The sequence below is a fragment of the Phyllostomus discolor genome, chromosome 9 (assembly GCF_004126475.2).
Source record: "Phyllostomus discolor isolate MPI-MPIP mPhyDis1 chromosome 9, mPhyDis1.pri.v3, whole genome shotgun sequence".
Taxonomy (NCBI): Eukaryota; Metazoa; Chordata; class Mammalia; order Chiroptera; family Phyllostomidae; genus Phyllostomus; species Phyllostomus discolor.
The window spans coordinates 84,178,598-84,189,489 of record NC_040911.2 but is presented as its reverse complement, the minus strand read 5'-3'; the positions used below and the strand labels follow the sequence as shown (position 1 = coordinate 84,189,489).

Sequence of the window (10,892 nt, the reverse complement as noted above, 5' to 3'; positions counted from 1 at the left end):
GAACCCATGAAACTCCTAGAAGGAAACCTAAGGCTAAATCCCCTTGACCCTGGTCTTGGCATTGATTTGATGGATATGACAGAAAAAGCACCAGCAACAAAAGTAAAAATTAACAAGCGGGGCTACACTAAACTAAAAAGCCTCTGCACAGCAAAAGAAATCATCGATGAAATGAAAAGGAAACCTATGGAAGGGGAGATACGACTGAAGAGGATGATGCTCATCTTGGTATCAACAGCAATGCCGTGCAGAAAAAGCTCTGTTTCTTCTCCGTATAACGCATAGTACTTCACTTCTGTTCCCCAAACGTGTGGGGTTTTGCCCACACTGACCAATTCTCCAACACTGCAGGTGTGCTACAGTTCAACTCAGTTCTGATGCTCTCTACCTGGAGCTAGCATAAGACTCCACAAGGTAAGGATTTAGGTCCACAAGGCTACCTACTTCAGATACCAATTGCAAGTCCCAGGATGTTATCTGTACTTCTGACCAAATAGCTGTGAATTGAGGCTCCCATGACCTCCTCTTTGGGGGCGATAATTTGCTAGAATGGCTCACAGAACTCACTCGGGGAAACGCCTACTTATTATGCATTTGCCAGTGTATTATATGATAAAGGGTACAATAAAGGTACAGATGAACAACCAGAGATATGGAAGAGTTAGGCAGAGCAAGGCCTGGAAGGGTCTGGGGTGCAGGGACTTTTGTCTCCATGGAGCTGGGGCAGGCCACCCTTCTGGCACATGGATATGCTTACTAACCTAGAAGTTCTCTGAACTTCATGGTTTAGGGATTTTTATGGAGGGTTCATCACGCAGGCATGACTAATTAGTAACTCAGTTTCCAGAATTCTTGCTAACACTGGATAATGCAGAGACAAACACAGAAGCCCCAAAATTGAGACATAGTTGAAAAGGAGCTCAGGGCAGCCCGAGTAGAGTTTGGTCAAGGAGAGAAGCTTTGTTACTTTATATGACTGATATGATAATTGTTTGCAATGTACACTATAATTTCATTGTCACCATTGTTATTAAAAGTAGCGGATGCCTTGACCAGACTCCTACACGGGCCTGGACACCCACCCCCGGCTGCTGTGGGTATTACTGCTGGGGTCACCACTGCCTCCCTTAATCCCCTGCCTTTGACCTGAGACTTGGCTAAATATCTTAGGTTGGCATTCGAGGGCTTTAAAAACTTTTATCACTGTGAATTCTCCGACATTGTACGGTGCATGGACACCCAGCTGCAGCCATGCAGTATTTTCATTGTCCCCAAATGGTTTACAAACATTTCTTCCACCACTCCTCTGTTCACCTGCTCCGCTAACCAGAATATGCACTCACGCCTTCCCCCTCTTTGCCATTTCTCTGAAATCTACCTTCCTTCAAGGTTTGGAGAAGGTCCTCCATGCAGCCTTCTCTGACCCACCCTGGCCTTTGGTGATTATCCCTACATTTCCTTCTATTGCAATATGTTTTTTAAATTCTGTTTCATCACAGGCTCCTTTATGTTGTTTTTACTCATGTGGCCTTCCGGCTGGGCCACTGTGCTTGTATATTTGGAGGTCATTAATGCTCTTCATCAAGCGTTCCAGCTTTCTGCATCCTGGGCCTGTGGCAGAATTGCACTTCCTGGCCCTCTGGTGGTAGAATGAGGCCGTGTCACTGTTGGAGCCAGTGAGTTAGGAGCTACACGTCCTGCCAAGGTCAGGGCTTATATAACGGCCAGTTCAGGACCCTCCAGGCTCTCCTTTCCTCTGCCACAGTGATGAGCAATGGCTGAGTGGCTACTGAGTCAGCCTGAGCTCCAGAGTGAGAAGAGAGGGAGCGGTGCCTCGAGACAACCTGCAGTGAATACGCAGCACGTGTGAAGAGTAACCTTTGTTCTCATAACCCACCAAGATCCTTTGTTGCTGCACCGTGGCTTGGCTCTCCTAATACAGCGGACTATTAGGGGACTGTGTCCCATCACGCTCTCTATTTCTGGTGCTCAACAGAGCACCTGCACTTAGTAGGTGCTTAATCAAGATTCGATTTATTTAGCAAACACTTCTTGAGTGTTTTTTGAAGGATATGAAGTTTATTTTAAAACACTTTTTATTTTTCTAAAGAAGCTATAAGTGTCTTGTCAGAGTTTGTTTTTTTTTTTAAGATGATTTATTTATAGACAGAAGGAAAGAGAGGGAGAAAGTGAGAGAAACATATGTATGGTTGAATCTTGTGCGCCCCCTACTGGAGACCTGGCCCACAACCCAGGCACATGCCCTGACTGGGAATCTGAACTGACAACCCTTTGGTTCACAGGCTGGCGCTCAATCCACTGAGCCACACCAGCCAGGGTGGAAGCTGTAAGCGTTTCAAGGATTGAAACCCTTGTAGACAGTTCTGCCACCACCTCCCTGGCACCGTAATCCTCAGTCCACAGGAAACTTAGCATGGCCTGGGGGGTTTTGGAAGCTGAGGGGGAGGTTAGAGAAGGGCATTCGAGAACGGATGAGAACATGACCGACACGGACCGAGCAGTGGTTTGTTCCTGAGAAAGTAGACACATGAAAAGAAGCATTCAGGGGGAAAACCAGCTTCTGGAAAGTGTAGGCAACAATAAAGATAAGAAGCCAGTGAAGACATCCTGGGGAGGCACAGGGAGAGCGAGGAGCAGGGAGAAGCTGATAAAAAGTGGGAACCTTCTTGACCAGCTCGCGCCAGAGCTCAAGCGGAGGTATGCTGTGTGCGTTCCAGACACAGAGGAGGGAGGCCTGTCCTTGAGCTTGGATTCTGGAGGAGCACTCTGGGTCTCAGACTTGAGGCCTAAAGTTTTGCAATTTCCAACCTTGATTTGAAGATGCCCAGTGAGCAGAGAAGTCTCTAAGTCGCTGACAGTCCTTGTCCCTTTTACAGAGGATCGCCTGTGCTGACGTGGAAGGAGGGTCAGGAGAGCTTCAGGGGGGAGAGAAGTCAGCAGCCAAATGCTCCAAGGGTCAAGGAAGCTGAGAATCCGTAGTAAGAACAGGAGCTACCAGCCATCAGGGGCTTCCGCTTCGGCAGGCTCTGGTCTGTGTGCTTTACCAGTGCTGCCCCCTTTAATCTTCACAGCAAATCTCTGAGGCCAGTGGTGCTGTGTCCATATTACAGAAGAAAAAGCTGAGGCCCAGAGACATTGCCTTGTTCTGAGTCACTTGGTTAATAAGTGGTTTTGATCCAAAAATGATTTTAATCCAAATTTGTTTAGCTCTGAAGCTTATATTATTTGGTGGTAGCCTGTTAGAGGTTATTCCAAATAACTCGAAGAAAAGGCCTCAGCGTATCCATCGCCATTGCTAATTGCATGTAGCATCAGGAGCCAGAGAGAGGGAATGTGATAGAAAGCCCGAAAAATTCCAAGCTTATTTGGGCCAGTAGTTTTGCCCCTTTCCCCACCACCCTCCAGTGTCCCCCACTCTCGAAGATGACAGAGAGGTGACATGCAGATGTGTTTCCTTTCCTCTGCTGCCGTGCTGGAAGCAGAGAATAACCAGGGGCGGGTGGCAGAAATCTGAGAAGGGTGTGGAAGGTGCTGGCCAACATGGGCTAGATCCACTGGAAGCGTAAGAAGGTTCGTTTTCTAGGTGAGGCGCCCTCCAGCCAGGGAGGCTATGGCTAACACTGGGTCAAAGCAAGAGCGATGGCCAGGCAGGCCATGACTCAGAGTTTTCTGAATATCAGGTACCATCCTATCCGCCACTAGGTCAGGGACGGTAGCGGTCCCCACTGCAGGCTCAGGAAGAGGTAAAGAGTGTTCAGTGAAGGGCCAGAGCACTTCAGGAGCCTGCTTAAAGCACGTCTGACCGGCCTCAAGGCCAGGTTACTGAGTACACTGTCAGCTTCGGGACTCTCGGCCCCTGGAAACTCCACAACAAAGTACCCTCATCATTACAAACCCCTTTCTGCAGAATGCCTCCAGCCTTTCCACACCCTCAGATTGTCTTCCTAAGGGGCTACTACTAGCAGACTCTTCCTTTCCAATTCTGTAATCTTGCTGCAAAGCACACACCCCCTCCTCGATTCTCTTTTCCTTTCTTCTTCTTCTGGCTCTGCTTCCATCACTTCCTTTGCTCTTTTTCTGTTCTTAATGGCAGGTGTTCACCCACTCACCCAGTTCATATTTCGTGTGTGACAACAACAGCAACAAAGCTCAAGTTTGCAGATATCAGTGAGGCAGATGGTTCCATAGTTTTCTGTCTTTTTACAAAGGTTTGCCTCTGTTAGCTAATGAATCAGATTCTTTTTAGCCCATTCTATTATTTTCTTTGAGAGCTTTGAATGAGCGCCATGGCAAAACAGTTGACTATCAGAAGTACAATTGAGGAGGAGATGCCAAATCTTCAGACACCCCGGAGATGCAGATAAGTATAGTTCAAGTGTGGGGGAAGCCCTTTTTAGCTTATGGAGCAGTCAAGGAATTTTGTCTTGCAGTACCTTGTGCCAGATGGGAAGGAATTTCCTGTACTATTTAAAACCATTTTTGATTTTGCAAAAGACTACACATAATAGAATCAGGAATCAGCCCCTCCCTTCATTAGGCCACTTTATCCTGGTAATTAGCATCCACAAGAAGAAGCAGGCAGAGAGCTCTGATGGAGTTCTGTACTGGAGGAGAAGTAGGTCTCCGAATAGGAGTTCAGTGTGGGAGAATCTCGTGCCGCTGAGGGTTCCTTGGATGTGAGAAGGAGTCCCTTCCAGACTGAGGCTTCTGCAAGTGATGTGCCCCTGTGAGTAGTTCCCTTCTTTCTCTCCAGCCTTTCAAGACTCTGAGCCCAGTACCCTGCTCTCCTCATTAGGAATGATCTCCTTCCTTCAGAGAGGACGAGGTTGTGCCCCGGGGCTGTGTGGACTCAAGCGCAGCCCTTTCTGGAAGGAGAGGAAAGAGTTCCTGTCTGAGGGCTCGTTTCCTCACCAGCCAGCCATCCTGAGAAGTGAGCCCCTGGCAGCAGAACACTTTGTTTTCTTTCTTTTGAGTCTTCTGTGGCCAAGGGTTGAGTTAATGGTTTGTGGCAAATTTGTCTTCACGGGTCTGACGCAAAGCCTTTCTCTTGTTTTATTTTACCGACTTGCTGATTTTTATCCCTATAATCAGCTCCCATCCACATCCTGCACAGGCAGCTCTTCAGATGTTTTAGTTTGTACCTTATAACGTGTGTTTTTATTTCATATAAGTTGTTTTATGTTGTATACCTCATTCGGTGTTTAAAAAATCGGCATTTTTTAAGTCATTATTTTTAAAAAATCAGCACTACTTTTTAAGGAAGTCAACTTACTGAGATATAATTTACATAAAATAAAACGCACCAGTTTTAAGGTGTAAATTTTGATGAGTTTCGACATCTGCGTACAGAACGTTTTCATCATCCTAAAAGTTCCAACAGTCCGAAAGTAAATATTCATTTAAAACGGGCTAAGGAATGACAACAGGTTGCTGGGATCTCTTAAGACAGTTTACCGGAAATGCTCTCTTATTGTTTCCTGATTGCAACGTGGTTTCCTCTCCTTACCCAGAACATTCTAGAATTCCTAGTACTTACAAGGGTCCGAGCAAGCGAGGAACACTGAGCCTTCATGAGATCCACAGTCATTCTGCCTCTGACCTGTCCCCGGCCAGCATACCCTGAATGTCTCTCTGTCCCCATTTTCCTGACACCATTGACCGCTGTTCAGCTTTCTGATGCTTGCGGGTCTCGACTCGGCCTGCCACCTGATTTTGCATGGCCCAGGAGCTAAGAATATCTTTTACATTTTTAAATAGTTGAAAAGAAACTCAAAAGAGTCATATTTAGTAACATGTGAAAATTATATGAAATTCAAATTTTAGTGTCTATAAAAGTTTGATTGGAACACCGCCACATCACATGTTACGTGCTGTCTATGGTGCTTTCGTGCCGCAGACGCAGCGCTGAGCCGCTGACAGAGACTGAATGGCCGAGGCCCTGAAATATCTATATCTGGGTACTTACAGAAAAAGTCGGAGGACCCTTGGTATGAAGCATTATTTTTCTTGGAGACAATAATCTCCTATATCAGCAAGAAGATATCCCTCCTGTTAATATGCCTTTGTTTCGGCCCACTTTGGAATAACAGACCTTGCCATTATTGTGCTAAAACGGCATTTGGCTCTTTTCTGATCTACCTGCTGGTTCTGTGTATCAGTAAGCCACTACAGTGTAACCGTCCACTCCGAAACTCAGTGGCTTACAACAGCAGGGCTTTACTGCGGCTCATGTGCCAGCAGGCACATTAGAGTCTGGCTGGATTGCCCTGTTTGGGGCTGGGGTGTCGGGGCAAGGCTGCTTCTCACTGCAGACCTGCGGGTCGTCTGGGATGGCTCTGCTTCATGTGTCTCTCCTGGTCTTCGGACCCCTGGGGCCTGTTCTTCCCATGGTGGCAGCAGAGGCACAAACAGGCAAGTGAAAACAGTCATCACCTCTGAAAGCCTGGGCTCAGAGCTGGCATGCGGTCATTTCTGTCACTTCCGCCCATGTATCATTGGCTAGAGGAAGTCACACAGTCACGACAAAAGTGAAGGGATGGTGAAGGACATTCCTCCTAGCATGAGACAGTGACCACAGTGTGGATTCCAGTGGGGAGAAGCGCTGAAGTCAATAATGCAGTCTATCACACATTATGAGAAATACCACAGTAACAGTAAAACAGTTTTCCTTTGCTATCTGGGAGGATGCCACCTGTTCTTCATCAGCATGCACCGTGAAAAGCAAGTGGCCTTGCATCTGACTCCACAAATGCTGTTATCAGTTTGCAGTGGTGATGGCTATGGAGCTATCAGGGCATTTACCTCTGCTTCTGCCCTTTAGTATTCTTAGAACCACTAACATTTGGGAGGTCCTGAGATATCCTTCCTGCTGAAAAGAACCCAAGGAACATAGAGGTATCATCTCTCTCTTCCCCTCTCTCTTTCCCTCTCCTTATTTACCCAATATGGATTAATAATAAACACATTTACCCCTCCTTGGCACTCTAGTTGTATTATAAAACTCTTCAAAGAAAGACCAGGCTGTGTCTTCTTTTTGATCACTTCTCTTCCGCTGCTCTCAGCCTCCTCCGGAAGTGCATAAGAGGGTGAGGTATCTGGATATTAGCCATCCAAGCAGCGGGGTTGCTTATGTCCCTGCCCATCTAATCTTAAATGACTGTTTCCTTTCTGGTTCACTGATCATGGCTCTACCATGATCCTTGGGACAATAAGTACCAGTCTGGACTGCCTGGAGTGGAGACCCCTTCCTAACTTGCCAGCCCAGAAGCCTCCTATCTTCTCCCATCATTCATGAAGCTCATTCTTCTGGTTTTGGCTGTTACCCTGCCACTGGTGCAGGTCACCAAAGGTAACCCGGACCTCTCCCAATGGGCAGTGGGCCAGGGAACCTAATGCCCTTTCGGGAAATGCTGGGGGCTCTAACAGCTTGGGCTGGGGCAGGCTCCCCAGAGACCTTTGGATGACCTCTCTAGCCAAGGAAAAGTTTGAGTTCTGGTACCAATCTTTCTAGTGTCATTTACTTGACCACCTTGAACCACTCTCTCTGGTTGACTTAGAAGTTGAACAAGACCTTGGGGACAAGGACTTGGAGGAGAGAGACTTGACGTGGAGTACAGAGACAATGGGAGTTTTCCCAAAACATTCCTTGGGGGATTTAAATTTTGATTTCTCATGGTCTCTGTGAAAATGGTTCCTGAATTTCTGATTATTTTAGGGTTCTGATTCCACTCTTTTCATGCAGCCTCAGTTTATCAGGGCTCCTTTAGGTAGTAGGCTTCCCAGAACCACTGCTCTTAATTAGCTTGGCTGTTAAAACCAGTAAAAAGCCCCAGGATGCTATGGAGAAGCAAGTGTGATATTCTTGGAAGTTTTAGAGATACCCTAGAAGACTGGCCAATGTCCAGATGTGTGTATTTCAAGTTCCTGTCCTTTTTTATGGACATGGTCAGAAAGCATTCTAAGGACAAAGGGAAAAGGTAACTAGTTTACACTGGGCACCTGGGCACATTATAATCTGGGAGAAATGAAACCCTGGAGAGAGTGGGGGACCTCTTGCCTCATCCAAGGGAACCCAGCCAGAAGAAGCAGCCTAGTAGGTCCCAGGCCACTGAATGGGGAGGACTTCGAGGTTGTGACTGGGGACACAAATGGGAAAAGAAAGGATAGTGACCTATAGTTTCTCCTAAACCTAGAGGACACCTCATGAGGTCTCACATGTCTCCTTATTTCCCTTACTACTTCTTGACTTTGGCCTCCTGCTTTCCCAGCCCTCTGCTTTATTTCATGACTAAACTTGTCCCCCCCCCCCCTTTTAATTTCAGTCAAGAAGTGTTGGGGTACATTGGGAACATGCAGAATCACGTGTAAAGACAGCGAAGTATTCTACGTATTATGCAATGCTGAGTCTAAGTGCTGTGTGGATCCGAAGTATGTACCTGTCGACACTAAGCCCTCAAACTCAACTGGAAGCCAGAGATGACCTTCTGCAGTCTGACAGCTCTTGTGCAACCTTGAGTCTAATATCTCTGGGTCCCGCAGTTCTATTAAATCATTCTTGGCTGTACCTTGTTTTTGTCCAGCAGATCCAGACAAAATAAATAAATAAGAAGGAAGAAAGGTATGTGGGGGCATTAAGAAGAACAGGATGGATGGGTGGGAGGTAATAATCTCAGTCTTGCACATAGCTCCTAGCCTGCTGCCCCCTGCTGGTCCCAGATGATATAAATTTAAAAAGTTCATTCTATCCATTTGATTCTTGATTTCTAGTCCAGTACAACAGAACTTTCTGCAATGAGGGAAATGTCCCATATCTGTGTTGCCCTGTATAGTCACTGCAAGCCATGTGTGGCTAATGAGCCCTTGAAATGTGGCTAGTATGACTGGAAAACTAAATTTTTAATTTAATTTATATTTAAATTTACACAGCTAAATGTGGCTAGTGGTTATTGTATTGTAGGTTTATAGTCTAGAGCTTTGAGGCTGAGACAGGCTATGAGGTTCAATGTCTGGGTTTTTTAGGGGAGGTCAAGGTGACAAGATAGACTGTGGGATGAACACAGGAACCCCCTAGCCTGCTGCTTCTCTTTCTCTACTTTCACACCGAAGCCCTCAGTGCTCCCCTGGTAATACCTGTGGCTCTGTCCTGTTAGAAACTCCAGGATGGTGGCTCATAAGTTTTCTTGGAGAGAACTGGTAGCAGACTCTGTGTGGACTCCTGCTCCATCTCTATCTTTTCCCCCCAGTTGGGCCATGTCATATTGAACTGTTGGCTAGTCCTTTTCCAGGACAGCTCCTGAAAAGGGACAATAGGATTTCACCATCACCAGCCCCATGCCTTTGGTCGTGAACCCACATATTTCCAACCATTGCTAGTTATCTGACTAATGAAAAAGAACTTGCCTGTTTATCCTGAGTTGGAAAGTTTTGTTTGGAGTCACCCGCCTACTATCCAGTCCCTTCATATGAAAACACTGAACCCTGTAGCTTGACTTAGTCATTCCCAGCACACATTTTTGATGAAAACCTCCAGCCTTCAAGTCTAAGTATTGCTGAAGCAGTCAAAGGAAGAACACTAAACTCAGGATCAGAAGATCGGGGTTGATACGCGCTTGATCGCATATCAACTGCATGACCCTAGACAAGCCACTTAATCTTCTCTGCTTTATTTTCTCACCTGTAAAATGAGGATGTAGCTTACCCAGGGCACAGGGTTTTCATAAGGATTCAATGAAATAACACACAGGAAAAAAGTGCTCAGTAGAGAGTCTAGCACACATTCAATTCCTGAAAAATGCAAGTTGGATCTAGATGGATCTCATTCCCTAATTTTCTCCCTTTAGACCCTGCCTGTAAAAAAAAATTAAGAATCCCCTTCCCACTTTGCTCCAACTCCTACTTCTCAGAGTGAATTATTCTTAAAACTGAAATGAAGCCCTTGATCCCACTGCTTTTCCACTAATCATCTCAACCTCCCGATTCTGCCTTCCTCTTTACGCAGCCTGGGCATCATGAGCCAGCCCCGTAACAGCTCTCTTGCAGACACTCAGTTTCCATGCTCCACACTGCACGCTATCCATCTGGCAAAGTCCCAACCTGGTAGAATGCTTGCCTTCTCCATTTGCACACTTTAGCAGCCAATTATTCTTGGAGAAAATTATCTAACTGGCTTCACTGATTTCACTGAAATTCAGGGCCTCACACCTCAAACAGCATTCCACACTGCCCAGCTAGTCTCCTAGAAGCTTGATTTTTCACTCTCTGAAATGACTACTGCATGCCGTTTCCTCTCTCATTAATCTTCTACTGCTTCCCCTCTCTAAAATACCACTCCTTGCCTCATATTTCAAAAACCAGAAACCATCAGAAACAAACCCATCTTCTCTTTACCAAGTCTACATACTCTTGCATCTGGTCCTACAACTCCTGCCTTCCTTTTGTTCACACAGGGAGAATGGTGCCTACCCCAGTGCAACCAGCCCCTCCACTTGTCCACATCCCCTCGCCTCTCCTCTGCTCAAGGACTTTATCTTCAAGTACTTTTTCCACTTCTCTACTGGACCATTCTCCACTGGACCATTTTTATTACTATGTAAAGATGCTCTAGTACCTCCCATCTTAAAATAAAACATCCCTTAATTCCACATCCTTCTCTGGACAATGCCCCATTTCTTTGCAGTTCTTCAAAGAAAAAATTCTCAAAAGGTTGTCTGCCTTCATTCTCCCCATTTCTCATTTCCCATCATTTTTCAATTCAGTTCAATTTGGCTTTGACCTTGCCATTGAAATTTCTCTTGTAAATGTCACCAGCTGTCTCCAACAGTGCCAAACCCAGTAGAGAACCCGTTTTCCTCTTATTAATTTGCAAGCAGTAT

General features: G+C 46.0%; 1 protein-coding gene across 1 annotated transcript; it reads left to right on the top strand.

Annotated features, from left to right (window-relative positions):
- The first annotated feature begins 7,311 nt into the window (after positions 1 to 7,311).
- DEFB121 (defensin beta 121) lies at positions 7,312 to 8,500 on the top strand. Its single transcript, XM_028523603.1, has 2 exons — positions 7,312 to 7,369; positions 8,343 to 8,500. Exons 1-2 carry the CDS (start codon positions 7,312 to 7,314, stop codon positions 8,498 to 8,500), a joined length of 216 nt encoding a protein of 71 aa, XP_028379404.1.
- Positions 8,501 to 10,892: the final 2,392 nt, after the last annotated feature.